General features: G+C 35.9%; 1 protein-coding gene across 4 annotated transcripts in view; it reads left to right on the forward strand.

The window, feature by feature from the left end:
• JAK2 (Janus kinase 2) overlaps positions 1 to 22,450 on the forward strand; it is a 92,287-nt gene that overhangs the window by 51,743 nt on the left and 18,094 nt on the right. For all 4 annotated transcript variants that reach the window (XM_026866792.1, XM_026866793.1, XM_026866796.1 and 1 more), the window contains exons 4-17: positions 1,622 to 1,745; positions 2,519 to 2,636; positions 3,229 to 3,374; positions 4,723 to 5,044; positions 7,250 to 7,369; positions 10,521 to 10,678; positions 12,054 to 12,165; positions 13,874 to 14,060; positions 15,512 to 15,639; positions 16,151 to 16,285; positions 17,695 to 17,782; positions 19,824 to 19,951; positions 20,711 to 20,849; positions 22,142 to 22,293. In XM_026866792.1, coding sequence (XP_026722593.1) covers positions 1,622 to 1,745; positions 2,519 to 2,636; positions 3,229 to 3,374; positions 4,723 to 5,044; positions 7,250 to 7,369; positions 10,521 to 10,678; positions 12,054 to 12,165; positions 13,874 to 14,060; positions 15,512 to 15,639; positions 16,151 to 16,285; positions 17,695 to 17,782; positions 19,824 to 19,951; positions 20,711 to 20,849; positions 22,142 to 22,293 — 2,057 coding nt within the window. The remainder of the gene's footprint in view (positions 1 to 1,621; positions 1,746 to 2,518; positions 2,637 to 3,228; positions 3,375 to 4,722; positions 5,045 to 7,249; positions 7,370 to 10,520; positions 10,679 to 12,053; positions 12,166 to 13,873; positions 14,061 to 15,511; positions 15,640 to 16,150; positions 16,286 to 17,694; positions 17,783 to 19,823; positions 19,952 to 20,710; positions 20,850 to 22,141; positions 22,294 to 22,450) is intronic.

Raw genomic sequence — 22,450 nt, forward strand, 5'->3', positions numbered from 1 at the left:
TTCACCACAGATTTGCAACATCCAGATTTACAGCCAGTCCTTCAGTTAGTAGTCCCTTCAGGGTTGTTCCTTTGGGAGTTCTGTTTAGTTTTGATTTCTTTTCAGTTACTTGATGTAAGGCTTTCCATTTCTGTAGTTTCCTGTAAGTCTGACTCATTTTCATAGAAAATAATGAATTAGGACCTGTAGTTCTGGTATATTATGGTGGTCAGTGTCAGATGATTAGCCTGTATATTTCAGCCATTTAATCTTACATCTGCACAAGGGATCTCTCTTTCTTAACCCTCTTACTGGCTCCGTACAGAGGCAAACCCCATTTTGTAACAAAATTAAGCTAGTTCTTACTTAAGACTGAATTACTTTTTTGTTCCATGAGCTATGTAGTTTATGTGGAGTTCATTAGTTGTTTATAACTGATTGTCTTACATGCGTTTTAGATGTGATGAAAGAAATTTGGGTCTTCTGCCTTCAGAAGTTATCTAGACATTGTTCAGAACAGAAAGAAAGAAGGGATTTTTTTTTTTATTCTCGTTTCTTTTGTGAATTTCAGTTATTTTATTCTGAGCCTTTGGGCAGGGTTATGGTTACTTTGCCTTTTCCCAGAATTCTTTTGTCTCTTAATGTATTTTTAAGTTAGTTTTGTTGCCTTACCTGGGTTTTTTTCTAGCATTTTTTGCCTTTTTCTCCCAAAGGGCCTTTCTTTAATGTAAATATAGTGTTCTTTCACTATGACCTACTGTGACTTTCACACTGTAGTTTTCATGCTACTCTTGGACCTCTAGACCCGTGTCTCTTCCTGTCTTCAAAATATGTTTGTCAGTGGTTGAAGTTCATCCTTTTTTGCTGTTGACTCTCAGTCATTTAACCTGTTTTCCAAAACATAGCACTGGCGCTGTATGGATGCATAACACTGCAGCATTGTACAATGCTCTGGCACCTGTCTTGTCTTAGGCTGTACTTTCAGCAGAGAACCTCAAAGCCAAACTAAAATTCTGGTTCCGATGAAGAACTGGTGTTCAACTGATTTCCATAGTTTGTGATTAAGTAGGATTGCTTGTCAATTCTTACTATAACAATCCTGAATTGTTGAGGGGGAAAAAGTATTTTCCAGTTTTATTTAACTATATGTTTGGTTTTGTTCTCAACTGAGCTACTAAAATGTAAATGGCAGGTGGATGTACTAGTCATGATGACTTTCTTTGTATTGCTTTACCTAGAATTTTTGTTTGTCTAAAATCTTAAAATCAATGCTTAGATCTGTTTTTGGAAAAGGTAAGGGAAAAGGTAATGTACTGTTGTTAGCTGTTACTAAACTGAGAGGCTAAGAAGCCATTGTGTTAAATGGCATACAGAGAAAAATCTTATAATCTAAGAGTGAAGTACAGGGTAACAGGTGAACACAGTCTGTAGTCAGAACATAAAGGAAGAATGAGAAAATAAATGGGCAAAAAAGAGTCTGCAGGTTATGGAGTGATAGCAATGATGTTGACAGTGGTAGAGCAGTGGAATGAATACTTGGAGAACATGTGCCGATATGCTACTTTTAACCCACTTTTTTTTTAATAAAGTCCATTCTTTGTGAAATTAATTTCCTATAAATGTTTGCTTCTCTGTTCTTTAGGTATCATGCCAGTGTATCATAACATGTTTGCACTCATGAGTGAAACAGAGAGAATGTGGTATCCCCCAAATCACATCTTCCATGTAGATGAAACAACCAGACTCATCCTAATATACCGAATAAGGTAATATAAATTGAATGTTTACGCACTTTTCATGGTAAAACAAAACTATGTGAAAAAGCACAACCAATAAGATATTTAATTGAACCATAGTTATGGACAGATTGTTGGTGATACCTGGATAAGAGTCAGATATAAGCATCAAAATAATTGAAGTAAGTTTGAATAATGTATCTTATCAATTGTCTGTATACCAAGTTTTCAGTGTGAGATTGAAGAAACAAACAACTAAAAATGCAGCAGAAATAAAAATAGTCTTTATCTTAATAATGATACATCTCAACTCTTCTGTGCTTAACTGTTTGAAATTAGTGGCAGTTCTGAAATGCAGAGTAATTATCCTGTGTAGTCAGGCAGATGTCTGCAGTAGAACCGTTTTTCTCTAACTTGATTTTTGAATGTGGACATCTAAAGCTTCAGTCACAGTTTTCCATATGTAAAAGATTTTCTTTATTTGTATTGTATAGTGTGGCCTGAGTGTTTCTTTAGGAACTGTCTCAAAGGAAACAGGAAGACAGTAACACAAAACTGATCAGTGAGGATAACTTTGAAGAGCTCTTTGTTCCTACCAGAACAGCTTATTACACCCTACTTAAATGTTGCAGTACTTTAAGGCACCAAGAACTGGACCTAAAGCCTTCCATTGGCTAACTAGGGCTTCGTACTGGTCCTCCAAACCAGCTAGCACTAATTACATATCCATGAAAGCAATAATGTCTGGTGTTGGTAAGTGAAAGTAGCTGTTTATTGATGTTTGTTTAAATATTTCCTAACAGGTTTTATTTTCCCCACTGGTATTGCAATGGCACCAGTAGAGCATATCGGTATGGCATTCTTCGAGGTGCAGAAAGCCCTGTTCTTGATGATAATGTCATGTCTTACCTATTTGCACAGGTACGATTTACTTATTTTTTAATGCAGATTGGTAAAGGTTGGTAGTATTTCTTCACTTTCACATCTTCTGATAGTAATTTTATAGGCTTCTTTGACAACTTGAAGCCCACTCAAGATGAAAATGAAATTCCATGTCATATTGTGTATTTGGACAGATGAAGCTCAAATGGCTTTGAGGAGAGCAGTGAGAGTGTATAGCTCCTTTCTTGTGCTACTACCACGTGGAAGTCTTTCAGTGCGACTTTAATTTTGGACTGACACAATGTAGAACTATATCCTCTCCATAGGGACCTTTCCGAGATTTGAAATGAAAATATTTTGAAAATTGTTTTTCTAAGCATGATGGTAGCTAGTTTCCATTAGGAACATGTGCAGCTTTTTGTGGACAAGGGGATTAATTCAGAAGAATGTAGTCTTAAAAAAAACCCAAAAACCAACCAACTAAAAAAAAACCCATGAAAAAAAAACAAAATCCAAACAAAAAAAAACCCCACAAACCAAAAGCAGCCAAACCCCCACACCTCAAAAAACTTTTATTGATGAGCAACAGTGCTACAGTTTTAATTTGCTTTCTTGCAACCTTCTTTCTTAGTGGCGAGATGATTTTTTGGATGGATGGATACAGATGCCTGTTACTCATGAAACACAAGAAGAATGCCTTGGAATGGCTGTTCTGGATATGATGAGAGTGGCCAAAGAAAAGGACCAAACCCCACTGGCTATTTACAATTCAGTGAGGTGATTCCATACTTCATGGCTGTATCACTCCTATCTGATATCTAAACCCAATTATTTTTGCACACTGGCGTTTAGGAGGAGGTGTTCAGCTGTTGGCAGTTGACTTATTCTAGCATAATTCCGTAAACTGACTTATACTGTAAACTAGAATGTAATAGAAAACTTCTCTCTTGAGGGCCATTCATGTATTTGGGTATGTGGATTTGGCTCTCTTAATGAGATGTAAGGCATCAGGTACTTGTATGGGAAAGGATGTAAGCAATAATTTGAGTTGAGGAGACCTCTGGAAGTCATCAGATCCAACCTCTTGTTCAGATCAGAGCCAACTTCAAAGTGAGATGAAGTTATTTAGGGCCTCATCCTGTCAAGTTCTGAATATGTTCAGGGGTTGGAGATTCCACCATAGCCCTGAGAAGCCTTGTTCTGTGTATGATCATCCTCAATGAGGAAGATCTTCTCCATACTTAATCAGCCTCTTCTGTGATGGTGATTATCCTCTGTTGCCTCCTGTCCTTTCACTGTGCATGTCTAAGAGTCTGATTCAGCCTTCTCCATAACCATCTGTTTGTTGAAGACAATTAGTAGAACACCCTACCTGAGCCTTCTTTTCTTCTGGCTGAACAAATCATGCTCCTTTATGCCTCTTCTGTCAGGTCATGTGTTCCAGGCTATTAACCATCTTGGGCAGATCTCTACTAAATGTGCTTGAGTTTATCAGTTCGCTGTGGTTTATCAAACTGATCAGTTTCCACTGCAGCTGAGTTAATTCTGTCCCTGCTTAGTACTTAATGCTTGATGTTTGTCTTTTAATGAAATCTATCAGGAGGAGTTAAAAACAGAATGAGATTAATTGGCCAGCTCATTGCAGGTGACAAACTACTCTTTTGCCCCTTGATACAGAATGTGGACTATGATATAGGAACTTAAGTGACAACCAACCACAGTGTTGTATTCTACTACCTATAATTTTAGCCAGGAAATCTGTCCTCTCTCTATGTAGTTGCTTCTATCTGTCCAGCTCCTACACTGAACAAAGCAACTGTATAACTTGTGCTGGCTTACCTGAAACCTACAGTAATGACTAGAACGGACATGTCTGGATTTATGGAAAAATGCATTATGTAAAATATATTGAAACTGAGTGAGGGGGGAAAATGGAAGAAGAGACAGGGCTGTATTTGAAAGAACATGCAAGATTGATGAAAGGATCCTTGCTATCTTAGTTCAATGAATAAGGTTACATTTAGAGAAGATATTTTCATGTCAACTTGTTTAGCACAAAACTAATTATCTTTGCTGGATTTAATGGATAATACTAGTAGTTTTCTTGCTGGTTATGTATTCACAGCTACAAAATGTTTTTGCCTAAATGTGTGCGAGCAAAAATCCAAGACTACCACATTTTGACACGAAAAAGAATAAGGTACAGGTTCCGCAAATTCATACAGCAGTTTGGCCAATGCAAAGCTACTGCCAGAAACTTGAAACTTAAGTATCTTATAAATCTGGAAACCCTTCAGTCTGCCTTCTATTCAGAAGTTTTTGAAGTAAAAGAACCTGGTGGAGATCCTTCCGGAGAGGAAAGTTTTGCAACCATTGTAATAACTGGAAATGGTGGAATTCAGTGCTCAAGAGGAAAACTGAAAGACTGTGAGACACTGGCAGAGCAGGTAATTTCTTTTATTATTTAATAATTGTGCAGTTTATCATGTAACAGCGTGATTAGCTTATGTTAGAAATTCTGATTTACCCGAGGTAAATTTGCTAGGTAAATTTTACTTCACAGGGATGATACAATTTCCATATGGCTAAGACTCACAGAAAAAGTGCAGGATTTTAAAATCAGTTTTTTACTGAAATATTAGAAGAAAGTCAATACTTGAACATGTAATACTTATGTGCTTGACAGATTGAAAAATCAGTACTTGACCTGCATTACTGTAAAAGAATCCTTGTGGAAAAGTAATGATCCTGCCACCAGGTATAGGTAAAATGCACAAATTTCTACAATTCTCTTTGAAAGCAGAGTTTTAAGGACCCCCCAAAAAACGGCAAGTTTCCCTATACCTCTTTCCTGCTGCAGTTAGACTCCTTCCAGTGTTTGAGCTAGCCAATTTAAAGTGACTTTCTGTGATTGTGGGGTCCACATACTCTTTGTTCTGGAATTAGGTACTAAAAGGTTCCCGTAAGTGCTAGTAATCATGTGCTGTTGCATTTGTATTTATCAATTATATTTCTTTTGAGTGTGATTTCCCAGCATGACTATTCATTTTGTTGAATTTACCAGAATCTGATACAAACTCATAGCAGTATATATTAAGAGTGTGGAAATTTTCCTAAGGTAAAATTAAAGGCAAAATGGAGCACATGTCAGTTTTCCAAAATAATTTCATCTGTTTGGTAGTTTTGATGCATAATAGATAACAGTCACGACCAAACTACAAAAGATTTTATTTTTACAGTTGCTATAATAATTTGTAAAAATGCTACTTTGTTAGTAATACTTAAAAAAAAAAAATATCTGATCACATATCCAAGTTTTAAAAGTGTATTCTTAGAATATTTATGGATTGATATTAGGTCTGGTTATGTCATTCATAGTTGTTATGTATCAGCCCTCTGCCTTTCCTAAGTTGCTTCTAAGTATCAGTTGCTCTGGCAGGAGCTAATGTAAGTGTCAGATTTTGCAATTTCTAGTCCTAGGTGTACAGAATTTATGCATGCTATGATGTTTGGGGTTGGCAACCAAGCCTTTAAATTGTGTTTAAACTGATGATATTTCCTACATAGATTGCCAAATTAGTTTTTCATAATTAATAACATCCCACTTATTGACAGAGACATAGTGTAGTCTGTATGTGTTTTCAGTCATAGAGAAACTGTTTATAAAATCGGCTATGAAGACTTAGTAAATAAATAAGGCTGCTTGTAAATGTGGTCATAAATCCTTTCAGCAAACTATACTGACAAATCTTTATTATAAAGATACTGCATTGAAACAGCTGATAGCTGATACTCCCTTGAGTCTTAAAGCCTTTACTGTTTACCTCTTTATGCGTTAGGATATGCTTACAGCCATATAAATGGAGTATTCTGACTTGAAGGAAATATATTTGCATCGGGAGAATAATTTTAGATAGATAAATCTACCTTTATTTAAGGATGTTACTTAGTATCTGAAATTCTACTGTAAACAAAATAAAGTATGATTTGTATGACAGTAATTTGACTTGTGAAAGACTGAAGGAAGTGGTACAGCATATCATAGTATCAAAAACTACTTGAACTTGCTATCAAAGCAAGATGTGTCTTGGATTTCCCATGTAATTAGGATCAGTGTTACCCAGTCAGTGATGAACATGGCTGATGGGAGAACCTTCTCTTAGACCCTTTCTTCATTCATACTACATTCATCTCTTTGGCAACATATTTTGCAGCTTGTATCACTCTGAACAAAGGCATGACATTTTGGATTGTTAACAGGCATTCTAAACCTCTTTAATCAGGATGCTAATAGTAAGTTCTCAAAAAAAAAAAGCATGCCCCCTGAAGATTAATCAAAATGTTCCATTGTTAATCCTCACAAAGTACTACAGAGCAAAGAAATATCTACAACTAAAAGACCCAGTTCATATATGAATATTTCCATTTTAAGTTCCTGGATCTTTGTGCATTTTTTAATTGATGCTCGTAGTGATGGTTCTGTAAACAAAAAGCTCCTTTCTTTATATGTAATGGCATATTTAAAGTTTCATGGTCTTTTTGTTGCTAGTTTACAAATTCAGAGTTGTAGGAATTCTAATGCTGCAAATAGATGGGTGTTTTAGTTGCTATTTCTGTTATTAATGACATTATATAACCAATATTTATTGCAGGATTTACAAACATACTGTGATTTTCCTGATATCATTGATGTCAGCATTAAACAAGCAAGCCAAGAAGGCTCCAGTGAGAGAAGAATTGTCACCATTCACAAACAAGACAGCAAGAATCTGGTCTGTTTACTTTGCTTGCTGTTTTTTCACATAGATGTTGCTTTGAGGAGACTGTGATTGCTGTGGTATTTTATAGTATTGTATAACTAATTGCCATGTTAATTAAGCATAAAGTAAAACTAAATTTATTTCAGCAGTGTAAGTGCTGTATCAAAGCACCAAAGGTCTTTTGATTTCAAAGCTCTGTGCGTAGACATTGTCATTGCTCTTACTGTTTAAAATTCTTTGAAGATGATCTTGAAGTATTCTATACATTAATGTAAAAAGTGAAATTATTTCAATTTGCTTTCCAGCATCTCCAGGCTTTCCAGGAGGTATAACTGTCACACAGTGGTGTGGTGGGTTGACCTTGGTTGGATGCCAGGTGCACACCAAGCTGCTCTATCACTCCCCTCTTCAGCTAGCCAGGGACAGAAAACATGACAAAAGGCTCATGAGTCGAGATGAAGCCAGGGGGATCACTCATACCCTCATAGGCAAAATAGACTTCAGTCAGGGAATCTGATTTGATTGGCAATAAATTAAATGATTGGCAATAAATTAAATGAGAGTAGGGTCATGAGAATTAAAACTAAATCTTAAAAAACACCTTGCCTCTATCCCTCCCTTCTTCCCAGGTTCAACTTCACACTTGATTTTCTCTTCCTCCTTCCCCCTCAGTGGTGCAGGGGGGGATGGGCAACAGGGGTTACAGTCAGTTCATTGTCTCTGCCACTCCTTCCTTCCTCACTCTCTTTCCCTCGTCCAGTGTGGGATCCCTCCCGCAGGAGACAGTCTTCCACAAACTGTTCCAGTGTGGGTACCTCCCATGGGCTGCAGTCCTTCAGGAACAGACTGCTCTAGTGTGGGTCCTGCATGGGCTTACAAATCCTGCCGGAAACCCTGCTGTAGTATTGTCTTCTCTCAACGGGGCCACAGGCCCTGCCAGGAGCCTGCTCCAGCATGTGCTCTCCACAGGGCCACAGCCTTCTTCATACACATGTACCTCTTTGAGCATGGGGTCCTCCACAGGCTGCAGGTGTGTATCTGCTCCACTGTGGACCTTCATGGGCTGCAGGGGACAGCCTGCCCTCACACCATGGACTTCACCACAGGCTGCAGGGGAATCTCTGCTCTGGTGCCTGGAGAACCTCCTCCCCTTCCTTCTTCACTGACCTTGATGTCTGCAGACTTGTTTCTTTTGCATATTCCCAATCCTGTCTCCAGCTGCTGTTGCAGCATTTTTTTCCCCATCTGAAATACGTTATCCCAGAGGCACTACCACCGTCACTGATGGGCTCAGCCTTGGCCAGCGGCAGGTCTATCTCGGAGATGGCTGGCACTGTCTCTGTCTGACATGGCAGAAGCTTCTAGCATCTTCTCACAGAAGCCACCCCTATAATCCCCCCACTACCAAAACCTTGCCATGCAAACCCAATACAAGTTTTCTCTTCCTTTATCTCCATGACTGATCTGTGGGTCTTCAGGGCTCCCCATCTCAGGCATCTGTGTCTGAAAAAGCTATGTACAGCTTATATACTTCTTTTCTGTAAAAATGATCTTTTAATATTTCAAAAATATTTCAATAAAGCATTAAGTAGTTTATTCTTTCTCTAATGATACTTATTTTTAAAAAGGCATATGGTTTACTTTCGTTTATTTTGATTCATGCTCATTTCCTGAATTAATGAATTTGTAATCTTTTCAAGGCTTTTTTATTGAAACATGAGTAGTTGGAGTATCTGTGATTTGTATCTAGGATGCTGAGAGCATAATAATATTCGAGATTTGTGGAGGAGGCTCCCTTAATCTCAAGCCATTAAAATTATCTTTAAAATTTCTCAGTAGTGGTAGTAATGTACTTGACTTCATATGCCTCTGAGGGTAAAAGTGACTTTCTAAGAGCTTGTCTAAAAATGCTACTGAAGAATAAGAGTAGGAAAAAGTGCAGTAGCTGCTGTTTTGCTTATGATTTGTGTGTGGACACTTTACACACCAGAATTAGCTTATGTGTAAATTAGGATTTGTGATTTAGTTTTACCTGTTACACAGTTGGTAGCATTCATTATAGAAATGTACCTTACACAGTTTTAGGGTACATAGATTGATAAAAATGGCTGGCTTTTTAGGTCTGTTGTTTGTGTGGGTTTTCCAGTCATGTTGAAACAGCTGGAAGGATGGTTGTTTCCAGGTCCTCTTTTAATATGGAGTTTGAAAACTCCGCAAATTCTTGGCATGTGATCAAATGCACCAGCTTTGTTATTGCTCTCTAGCAAAGAACTTGCCAAGGAATTGCATTCAGCCACAAAGTGTGTCCCCAGTATCACAGGCAAATTGGTGCAGCATATACTAAAGTCTATTGGGCTATGCTACTGAAATCTAGTGTGACTTGGTAGATGGTGGAGTAGCACTTCTCTGTTGAAGCAAAGACAGCCTTTAATGCTCTGATACAACTGTCAAAATATTAAGGAAATAGAGATAACTACATAAAAATAGACTCTATTTTCCTTTATTGGCAGAAATAAATTGTTACAGATGGATTTAATTTTGCTGTGTTCTTACCTGTTCAATGTATTCTGCACAGACTTTTCCACTGCATTATTATTCTCCTCGTTTCTACTCATTACACCTCTTTTCATTTTCGTAGCAGTTAAAAGTCAGCTTCATCTGTGATGCTGGTTTTTGCTGACTACTAGTTAAACATTCAGGCAGGTACTTTCCTACAGATTTTTCTTTGCTATGAGATGGCAGCCCCATAAATCTTTGAGAAGTGAAGGCTTTCCTTTAGGAAAAAAGTAAAACACTGTGTTGCCAGTGCAATAGGTGTCTGCCATGCTGAGTTGTATCTAGTCAGTTTTTTCTGTTCAGATGTTCCCTCTTGTCAGCATTTCTCTATTTCATGTATTTAGAGTAAGGGGTTTTTTATGGCAGTTTGGTTTAGATTCAATTTTGAACACTGAAGATTGCTAACAAGTTTTGGATGGCACCGAGAAGTTAGAATTATACAAACAGTAGCTAAAAAACCAATTGGGATATCTTTAATGTAGGAATATGTTTATATCTTATATACCATTACCATATCCAGGAATTTTGGGTTGCCTGTTAAAAATTGAAATTCTCTTTCTCCTTCTCTCTTCCCCCCCCCTTCTTTTCTCCCCTGGCAATTTAACAGGAGGCTGAATTTCAGTCATTAAGAGAAGCTCTCTCCTTTGTATCATTAATTGATGGATATTACAGATTAACTGCGGATGCCCACCATTATCTCTGTAAAGAAGTAGCACCACCATCAGTCCTTGAAAACATCCAAAGCAACTGCCATGGACCAATTTTGTAAGCAATTTTTTAGTAATATAACAAGGTGATATTTTTGAAAGATGAACTTTAGTTGACTCTGAACCATGTTGGACATCTTGAAATGTGAATTTAATACATTTGTGTAACACATAATGCTTTACATTTTTCCTCCTATTTTTTACTTTGCAAAATACAGTGCATTCTTGACTTATTATAAAAAATAAAGTGAAAGGTTCTGGTTTTAACTTTGTTCCCTTAGAATTCTTTTTTTCCCCAAGTGAGACAGGCAGGAATGTTATTATGCTGATTTTACAGAATTACAGTTACTACCGTGGCAGCAACATACAGTGTCATAGAGGAGATCATGTTTTCACTGCAGCCTCTAGCAGTTATATTATCTGAGTTCCCAAGGGGGAAAAAGGCAAATTCAGATAATGCTCCCTTCAGTATCTGAGGAAGTTTTGCAGTAAACTGCTAGTCGTATAAATTGGTCTGTTTGGTTTGAGGAATGCTGTCTCCTTGTTGGCTCGCTTTGTTTGTTTGGGTTTTTTTAAGAGAATGAATTTAGTACTTTCATTGAATTTTTAAAAGTTTTTTTAAGAGTTCATATAGTATTGTTTGTTTGCAGAAGAACATGTGGGAGCTTAGAAATGTCAGAATAAAACGGTTATTTGCTTTAGCATAGAAAGCTTGAAGGCTGATATATGCAAGATACATTATGTGAAAGTAGCACCATCTACTCAGCTTATGCAGAATAGATCTGTAATTTTCCCAATGACATAAAGAGGATAGCTGCTATAAGCTTCAGAAGAGATGGAGGAGAGGTATGGAGACTTTTTTTACACTAATGACTAATGCTGTATGTTGACCTTTGTTTAGGGGTGTTTAGAAGGATGTGCAATGAGGCTAGACCTTTCCAAACTATTCTATTTGTCATTCCATGAGATGGATAGAAATAGTCTGTTAGCAAGACTTGTTTAAGGTGAAGTAACAAATCATGTTTCATTTCAATTCATCTTTCCTGTTAGCCCATTCCCAAACTAAACACACCTGTTTCACCCACACAAATATTTTCCTAATTTTAGCTTACTTATTAGGCAGTTTTATTAGAGGTTCTTGCATAGTGGATGCTGAAAATCAGGGGAATATACTTTTTAGGCTGTAAGATTTCTCATTAAATAAATGACTGTGGTGGTTTCAGTATGAAGAATTTTTAATGTACTGCTCTCTACATAAGAAGCCACCCTGAATATTGGAAAATAAAGGAATGAAAGGATTAAGTTAAAGGAATCTGTAAAAAATAGAGTTTGAATTTTTGTGTTAGGTACCTGATGCTAGTTCTCACTGGCCTATCTCTGATGTTCCTGGATTTTGCAATTATGCAATAATAAACATTTTGTTTTCACTATAGCATGGACTTTGCTATCAGTAAACTGAAGAAAGCGGGTAATCAGACTGGTTTCTACGTTCTTCGCTGCAGTCCTAAAGATTTTAAAAAATACTTCCTCACCTTTGCTATAGAGGTTTGTATTCTGTCTTAGTACCAGTATAATCTATTGCATTATAATAATGAGCCTGGGATGTTCAGTAAATTATTCTGAATTTTCTCTTCAGAATGTTTGTCTGATGTGTATATGCTATAGCTACTTCATCAGATTGGCCAACTGTCAGGGTCTTGTGAGAAATATCAACACACTTGTATGGTAAAGATTCAATACTGACACATACCATATGCTGAGGAGAACAAGACAGGTGGAGGAAAGAGAGCTTGAGAGTTCTGGGGATGGTGATATGGCTGTTGGGACTGTTGTAAATGTTTGGGTGGTGGAGTGGTTTGAGTGTTTGGGTTTTTTTTTTTTTTTCTTTTCTAAGGTTTGGGGGTTTTTAGCTGGATTTTTTCCTGGGATTTCTGCCTACCTCCCCTTCCTGAATATGGCTTAGTTAGACTGAGTACACAGCTGTTGGTGATCTGAGAGTGTCTCTCCTTCACAGGTTCTTGTGGGTTTGGGTCCTGTCCCCATCCCCAGTGCTGGGCCAGTCAGATTACTTGGCAGCAGTTAACTTCAGCACAGATCTCCTGCTGGATATCTGGTGTTAGCTAGAGTAGGAGGTCACCCTTGAAATGCCTGTAGTTCTCATGCAGCTAAAGACCCAATGTGTACCTCTCCTCTGTGAGACTGAAGTTAATAATACAGTACTTTAATATTGTTGTTACATAATTGCATGATCTTGTTCCAAGGCAAGGCTTTTCCTTCATTAACAGAGCTGCCTTTGGGTAGTTAACTAGGGAAGAGTAATGCCTGGGGTTTCCTGCTGGTTTGCAGCAAGCTAGCAAGTTTGCTACATATTGTCAGAGATACTTACATCTCTGAAAATGACAAAATAACTTTGATGTGTGGATGGAGAAGCAAACAACTGTTGGAAGATCATTTTCAAAAAAATGTTATGTCCAGTCAGTGAAGTGTATTGTGATCAGGAATTTTTTAGATTGAGGTCAGTCCCTGAGCAAGTTTAGGGAGTCAAAGTCTAAGAGTCAAGCTTGTGAGTTAAGCCTGCCATTGAGTGACATAGCCACATTTTGTTTTTTCTTGTTCTGCATCTTTCCGGGCAAGCTGTTAGAAGGATTCTGAGATTCAGAATTTGTTGGAACATTTTCCACAGTTGTTGACGTGAAGGACCATGAAAGCACTATTAAGAGCTCCTCTTGTTTAAAAATGTATAATGGGATCTTTTCAAGACTCATTGCAAAAATACTTCAGTTCGTATTGAAAATCTGTGCTTAGGAACTAATTGCTTAGAACGGTATTATAAGCAATAGAAAAACAAATACAGCTGAGATCTCCAAATGCTTGCCAAAAGAACACAGAATATGAACGTTTGGACTATTGCTTCCAACAAAATTTTGTTTTGATATTACTCCATGTAAGGGTGAAGTAGCTCTCATTACTACCTCTGAAGGATTTTTTCCTAGGAACCATTATCTGTTTTCTCAGCTCCATCTGCAGATTTCGTAACATTTGTTTTTCTTACCATCAACATGCTAATTCCAGTGATAGGAGTAGGATCATGTTTTCTCAGAATCAATACTACATAGCGAGAACAAAATAACAAATTATGGTAATGTTTTGCTGAAGCATTCTTTCTTTAATTAGTAGAGTGCTATACATTTAAATAGGGTTTCAAATACTAAATATTGATCAATTTTATTTTTAATGGAAAAAATCCCTGCAGCATGAGAATACCACTGATTATAAACACTGCTTAATTACAAAGAATGAGAAAGGAGAATATAATCTTAGTGGAACTAAGAGAAGTTTTGGTAATCTTAAGGATCTGCTGACCTGTTACCAGACAGAAACTGTCCGTTCAGACAGCATAATTTTCCAGTTCATCAAATGCTGTCCTCCAAAACCAAAAGGTAAGACAATGATTTATTTCTGAGCAGAAGGGTTTCCAACTTTTAGGTTTAAGATTTTTGAGCAGTTAATGTTAAATGACTCTTAGGTTGGTAGATATATATATTTGTGTGGGGTTTTTTCTAATTTTACTGACCTATTTGTTCATCTTCTTACTCACAGTTTTCAGTCCTAGTGTCTGCCAAATTTGTTATAACACGGTCTTTCAGAAAGAGTCATGATAGCCAGTTTCGTAATTAGAAGGAAAACTTCTTAAGGTTTCTTAATTGCAGTGGATTGTGCATTTTGTTTTTCAGTCAAGTGTTTTCATGTCTTGAAGGAAAGAGCTATTAAATATATAATTTCTCACTGAGGATAGTTCCATAAGCAATAAAACCAATAATGCTGGTGAATTTCTTTCATTGTTTGTTGATATTTTAGCTCAATTATGCCAAGGCTGCAATGTGATTTCAACTTCATAACACAGAAAAATACATGTGGAATAGAACTCCTGCCTGAGGAGTGGATTTTTCTTGAATTTACAGTAAAGGTTTTTGCATAGCTTTGATATTCATAGTATCTTTTTGCTTTTTTGTATTCTGGTAACATCTTCCATTTTTGCTTGTAATAAATAGTACTACTTACAGTTAATATTAGTCTTTGTCTCTATGCAGGTCCCTATTTAACAAAAACTTGAGAGAACAGACTATTTGATACCACTTTTACCTCTCAAATTTTGATTGAAATTAGCCAGTGGATTCAAAAGCTCGGAAAAAATTTGACAAGTAAATACTTATGCACATTACAGAGACTAATTTTGTAACCTTTCATCAAAACCAAAAATGTGTATGCATCAGAATTATAAATTATTGAATAAATATAATTGCACATGCATGCATGCATAAATCCACACATATGTACTTACCAGCTTTAGTTTTACTAAGAGACCTCCTCTACTTCATGAAGAACCTTTTTTTTAAAACCACTCAATGAATAATTACTCTGCTAAACATAAGAAAATATGCATCACTTATGGGGTGCTGGACAAAAAATATGTAAAGGTTTTAGAGGCATCAGAAAGATAAGCACATCTTTAACAGAAGGGCTTCATAATATAAATGAAGGAGGTGACTTAACATCCCTTTTTTCTATCCCTGATGGTTATTACAAATACAACAGAAGATAAAATGGGAAAGGAGGCAGGAATATTTTCAGAATATTTGTCAAAAGTAGGACTACTTAAGAAACTTAAAATAGCTGAGTAAACCTAAATGGTTTTGCTGATTAGAAAAAATCAGACTTTGAATTTGTTTAATGAAATAGTGGGGTTTTTTGAATAAACTGATCTCAGTGTGATATCTTTTTGCTGGATTAACAGTTTTTCATTAACAATCCTTCTGAAATAACTTCGTTTTAGTTGTATATTTTACAAATTTACATTGGTTTTATTCCCCCACCCTATTTCTTCTCCCAGATAAATCAAATCTCCTAGTCTTCAGAAGCAATAGTGTTTCTGATGTACCTTCATCACCTACGCTACAGAGACACAATAATGTCAACCAGATGGTCTTTCACAAAATTCGGAATGAGGACTTGATATTCGTAAGTCCAGTAGTTGCTTCTTTCACTGCAGATGGTTGGTTTACTAAACGCTAAGTTTTTAAAAACTCAGTATAAGTTTAAAAGAGCTCCTCTGAGCTGAGAGATTTTGCTGTAATCTTTCCTTAGATTTGTGAGAGAAAATTTTTTTTTTTTCATTAATACAAATAATTGGGGGGGTGTGGGGGGGTGTTAGATAAGAAGTGTCCTTTTGACTTCAGTAGTAGTTGTCTTTACTTCTAGGGATGTCTAAATACATCATTAGCAGCAATTCCTTCCTTTCCGGTCCTTGCAGCAAGCTATTTTCTGAGATCCTTTAGGAGTCAATTAAAAATAAGAAAGATTTAAGCTGTTTCTGATATAGTTGCTTCTGTGTCCCATCAGTCTGAGTCTACAGGTGTGCTAACTGTAAAGGTTTGCATATGCTTTACTTAGGGTGGTTGTTTAAGAAAGCTTTTGCAAAACGGGCAGAGATTTCTGATTTTGTCCCATCTGTGTCCTTCCTGTCTTTCAGGAGGAGAGTCTTGGACAGGGCACGTTTACTAAGATTTTTAAAGGTGTAAGGAAGGAAGTGGGAGACTATGGCCAGCTCCATCAAACTGAAGTTCTTTTAAAGGTGCTGGATAAAGTGCATAGAAACTACTCTGAGGTTAGTGTGATTTTTGACTGCTATGTAACATTTGTCCATGCTATGCTGAGAATTACTTTTCTTACAATAAACAAATATTTGTGGTATGGTAGATGGGATTGTATGTTGAACCAAACTCATTCTTGGCCTTGTGACACTGGGAGGATAGATTTAAGACTGGCTTTGGGAAGTACTCCAATGTACTTTTATTTTCCCTCTCTTCACCATCTGTCAGAGAATTCAGAGCTGTCCACTGAGAGCCAAGGAACAGTCTTGTATAATAAAAGTTCCCCAAGAGAGGTGCTATGGCCATGGAATTGCCTTTACCAGCAAATTCATTCATGTGCAGATGAGGGACCAACATTTATGGAAAATTACATTCTTTTAGTAGACTGTCTTCAGTGTTTTGGAGTCATACCGATTCTCCAGTGAAATCAGCATTTCTCATCAAGTCATAAAAAATCAGAAGTATTAATGTAACTTTATATGGCTGTTTGTTGTTTATTTTGATACAATTGTATCAAATTTCTAATTAATCTAGCTGTATTTACAGCAAACCAAGAGAAGCAGTCCAGTGTTTACTGAGCTTTTAAATTACTTAAGGAAAATCTGTACAAAAATGTAAGCAAAAAGTCAAAGAAATTTCAAATAGCTAATTATTCATAAGCAATGTAGGCATACACTTTGGACAATTGAAAACAATAAAGAAACTATAACCCATATTTTCATTTTAGTAAGCTGGGTAACATACTTACATTCTAAAGTTAAGTGAAAATTGGTTGTTCAAAGGACTAAGAGTACAGAAAGACAAATACTAGACAAATGTGCTAATTTTTTACAGAAAGACAAATACTAGACAAATGTGCTAATTTTGACCTGTTCTGTTGGGTGAACAATCAGGACACAACCAAGTATAGCTGGAGATACCACTGAAGAGAATTTAAAAAAAAAAGTAAAGAAATAAAAGCATTTGAAACTTTCCTGACAAGGTTAGGTAAGGTCTGACAGCAGTGGATGAGTGATACACTTTTTTGTCTTAATGTTATGTGAAGAAACAAGTTGGTAACTGAATAGTGCATTATGAAAGAATAAATTAGAAACTGAGTAGTGCATCATGAATTTGTAGTTTACTTAGTTAATTGAAGAAAAGATTCTTTTTAGAATGTTGAAATAACACCTGCCTACAGAAAGATTGCTAACGTCTCTGGAATGTGGATTATCTGTTTAAAAAAAAAAAGAAACACAACAACAAACCATAACAACCACAAACAATATTAAATATGTTACAGAGGGTCTTTGCAGTGGGATGGAAGCTGAAATGTTTTGAAAAATGCACGTGGTTTTAATAACTTTATTAGAAATCATGTAATGTTTTGGGGTTTTGCTTTCACTGGTATTTATTATCTGTCAATCTCTCTCTTTCCTCAAAGTCCTTCTTTGAGGCAGCAAGTATGATGAGCCAGCTTTCTTACAAACATTTGGTGTTAAATTATGGAGTCTGCGTATGTGGAGAGGAGAGTAAGTAGAAATGAATTATCTTTTTGTACTAATTTTATACAGCTGTCATTAGAGTTTACCATTGGTACTAAGTAAAAGCAGGGGAAAGCCAAAACAGCCTGTCACACCAGCTGGACACAATACATGTTCACAAGGTAGTAGTATTAGTCTTAGTGTCTGAGAACTTGTTAATATGATGATAGCAAAGAAAATAGCAAAATTACACAAAATTACAAAATTGTGTAAATACAACCACTGTGAATAGTAACCTCTGTGGATGACTCAGTCGTGTCTATTTTATTTGAAAATCTAACTTTTGAAAAGTTTTGCTGAAATTCTGAAGTGAGCTTTTGAAATGCCAGAAAAATTATGACCCTACATTGTGGTTAGCTAGGAGGGAAATTACCTGGCTACTGAAGAAAGTATTTGTTTACTGTGATCAGAAACACGAAACTATCACCACTTTCCCACCCATGTGCTGACTTTGTGAGCACAAATACAGATTTTTGGTTTAAAGATCCCATTCTGAAAACATGAGGTACCATTATTTCAACAAAAACACTACAAAATAATAATAAAGGTAAAATCTTTTTATTGTCTACAGAAGTAGAATGTGTTTTCAGTTTAGCTTGCTCAGTTGTGACTATGTATTAATAAGGGGTTTTTTTAAGAACACCTGAAATACATTTGTAACATCTTACAATGAAATCTTAATTTTGGATGGTTGTCATATGCTTATGTGTGCTATCTTCGAGTATGTGTTGCTGGGCCTCATTTTGGCAGTTTATCCTCTTGATTCAGACTTTGGACAGAAATATCAGTTTGTACTAAAACCATTTTTTTTTTTTCTGTGATTGTAAACTAAAGGAAGCATTTTATAATAACTGTATAAGCTTATTATGTAATTGCCTGCATTGCGAGAGAAGCTACTTCTCTTAGGAGGCTGGAAGAGGCACAGCACCATGTTGGCCAAGAATTTGTTACACCAGTTTCTTAACAAAAAAAAAAAAGAATTTTTTCTAGTTTATTCATTGCACCGTGCACAGGGTCTATATGTAAAATTTCAGGTAGATCAAGTGTATAATTGTAAAAAAAAAAAAAAAAAAAATTACCAAAAGGCATCTATGGTGGGTTACTTTTCCTTTAGATCACAGTTGGCCTTTAGACAGTTCTGTTTCTGAAGTCAAGAGACTTACTACAGTTTAGTAATAGGCAGTTATAAGAAATAGTAAAACCGGGAGGGTTTTTTGTTACATGCTTGATGTTCAGATTTTGTGAAAATTGCTTCATGTAATTGTGAAGTTTGCTGTCTGTAGAACGAATTTGTTACAAAAATCAGCTTATTTGTTATAACCAAATATAATACCAGTAGTTTCCAGTGTCTTTAGAGTCTGAATGAGAAGCACTGCAATGTGAGTATCTTGCATCTGAAGGCAAGGGTTCAGTCATGCAATTTGAAATTGTTGTATTGAAACTGATGAAGACTGCAGTACTATGAAATGGATCTTCTTCCTTGGGTTACTCACTGGATGACTGTATGGAGGCATATGTAATACATGTACACAATTTTTTTTTAGTGCAGATATTAGTCTGGTTTTGAGAAGCTCATCCTTTGTCAGCAAAGCATCATATTTTTCACTAAGAATTTAGATTGTAAACGACGATGAAGTGAATGACTTGAATGTTATTTGACTCACTACATTAATACTGCTGTACACTGCTATGCTTTATCAGAAGTTACATTATTTATTGTGCCTTTCAAGTGGGGGTGGAAGGATGCTCACTGGATTTAAGGTAGAAGACTATTCTGTAAAAAAAACCCTATTAAATCTAGTAACTTTGCATTTGAGAAGAAATTGAGCAAATGTCCACCCTGAAGAATATAAAGAACATAGGTTATTTGTGGCAATAGTCAGATGTCGTATAGCTTCGAATTTATAGTTAGCTCACCAACAAGGTGTCAATGACAGAGAGGGGTAGTAACTAGAGTACTGAATCTGTCCTAAAATTCCATTATTTGTTGTTGGTTGTAATTGTTACTCTTTCCACTATATTTAATCAGACATCCTTGTACAAGAATATGTAAAATTTGGATCCTTGGACACATATTTGAAAAAGAACAAAAATGTTATCAATATCTTGTGGAAGCTGGAAGTAGCCAAACAGCTGGCATTAGCCATGCATTTTCTGGTAAGTAGTTTATTCTTCAGTTTTGTTAATGGCTGAATTCAAGTGTTTCATACTAATACATGTACAGTGGCTGAGCTATCACCCTAATTCTTGAAACTCTGGAGAGTATTTGAAAATAGGCTGGACATATACCAGATAGTTTAGTGTACAGTTGAGGACAGACCTATGTATCTTGCACAAAGTGTAATTTAATTTCCTATTGTTTTTTAACATTTTATGTTTTAGTGTGAAATAGAAACACATTTCCAGTATTTTTTTTTTCCTCACCAGAAATCAGTCCTTCCTGATTTTCCCACCTCAGCGCATGATGCTGAACATAAACTATTTCCCAGTAGTGTTAATAGTTAACCACTGGGAGTGGAAAACATTGTACTGTTCACACAACTAGTACATTATTTTTGTGCATTAGTCCCAACCTTACAGTCTGTTTAATTCAGCATAAAGGCCGTTTTTTGAAACAGGGTATGTGATTAGATGAATCTTTCTTTTAACATACTTTAAATGTTCTTATATTCATTTTAAATGTATCATACTGATGGATTACTATTCTTCTGAGTTAAATTTAGTTAGATAATTAAAATTAATGAATGAAAGCTGGCTAGAAACTCAGCCTCTAATAAAATGTCTGAGACTTGATCAACTTAATCTGGATCATTATTTTCTTCACTGATGTTTCCCTTATGCTGTAAAATACCTTTTTTTACCTCTTCAACAATGACATCTTTTGTCAGTATATAAAAGATACATTTCTGTTTATAGGAGGATAAAGGCCTTGTTCATGGGAATGTCTGTGCAAAAAACATCTTGCTTATCAGAGAGGAAGACAGGAAGTCTGGAAACCTTCCGTTTATAAAACTAAGTGATCCTGGCATCAGTATTACAGTTTTGCCAAGAGATAGTAAGTCTTAGTGTCAACTTTTTTGTTTTCTTCTTCTGACTTATTTTTCAAGTTTGGGGTGTTTTTTCTGACTGTCATCTGGTACTTCTCTTATACCAGGTTCCTTCATCCATTCATAACTTTAAAATAATCTCTGTGGTCCTAGTCAGTAGTTCTGAGTGTATTTTCTTTATCAGCAAATAGCTACAGGAAATAAAGTCACGATTCTCCATTGTGTGAGGGGGTTTTTTCCTGCTGTTCTCATTTTCAATTTTTTTTTTCACTGATAGTACTGTTAGTATGATATAATGTACCATGAGTAAGTCTATTGCATCTGCAGGTAGTTGCTGGAATTAGTATCCTATTATTGATCAAGATTAAGTTGTTACATTTTACAGCTTGGAGAAGCTTTCAGAGCTGAAAGTAAATGAACTTTTGAAAAGAGTGCCTGGTTGAAGATCTTCAGTGCATTTCTTTGAATGCCTGAAGATGCTTGATGATCCTAAAAAATACTGAATTGTCATCTGCCACTGAGGCTGTTCTAATGCTTTATAAACAGCAAAATTAATTAAATGAAATAAATGAGAAGTGCATGCAAGATTGTTATGCTAATGAAAGTGAATTAACCTTACTATTCTTTATATTGTCTTTTTAATCGTTTTGGAAAAATGAACACACTTTATACTTGGTAATTTTATACATGCCAAAAGAAATAACACATCTAGAGACTATAAACAATGCAATTATTTTCCAATAAACTGTTTAAGCTCTTTGTTTTTTATATGAGTCCTACATTAATCTTATGAGATCTTCTTTTAAAGAGCTCTAAATCTACATCAGTACAATACCATATTTTAATTTGTTACTGCGATCAGTATCAAAAGTTTAAAAATCAAATATTACAAAATTCCTTGTTATGGTGCCTTTTGCTGTGCCATAACTTGCCAACTGCTAGCAAAGTAGTCCTTGCCATCTAGTTCCTCTGTGGTAGCCTCTAAATCTTGGTAACGCTGGGGGAAATACAGAATGTGGAGCAAAAATATTATGCAGAAATGAAGCTAAGGCAGTTTCATAATGTTAGGGTTGTTCTACAATAGAACTAATGGTCCTCTGCTCTGATTCATAAATACTATTTTTGTACATACTATGTAGCTTTTTTTAAGGTGGGCACAAAAATTTGGAAAGGTGTTAAAAGCCATTAGAATGAAATACGTATAATACTGAAGTGATTTTTACTAAATTAAATGTGTTATAGAATTTTATGGGTTTATTATTCATCTTAACGTGATGTTTCCTTTTGCATGATTGCACAGTTCTTCTTGAGAGAATACCATGGGTTCCACCTGAATGTATTGAGAATCCCAAACAATTAAGCCTGGCCACAGACAAATGGAGTTTTGGTACTACTTTGTGGGAAATCTGTAGTGGAGGAGACAAACCCCTGAGTGCACTGGATTCTTCAAGAGTAAGTATTACTGGGTCTGCAGTAATAACAGTTCTTTGGACAGTTATGATTTAAAACATCTTCTGTTGTAACTATATCAGCATGTAAAGTGATGTGGCCCATGACTGCTGTAGGAAAGGGACACTTTCACTGGTAGATAATGATCAGAAGTGATGAT

Source organism: Athene cunicularia (genome assembly GCF_003259725.1).
Source record: "Athene cunicularia isolate RWA chromosome Z unlocalized genomic scaffold, athCun1 chrZ_part4, whole genome shotgun sequence".
Taxonomy (NCBI): Eukaryota; Metazoa; Chordata; class Aves; order Strigiformes; family Strigidae; genus Athene; species Athene cunicularia.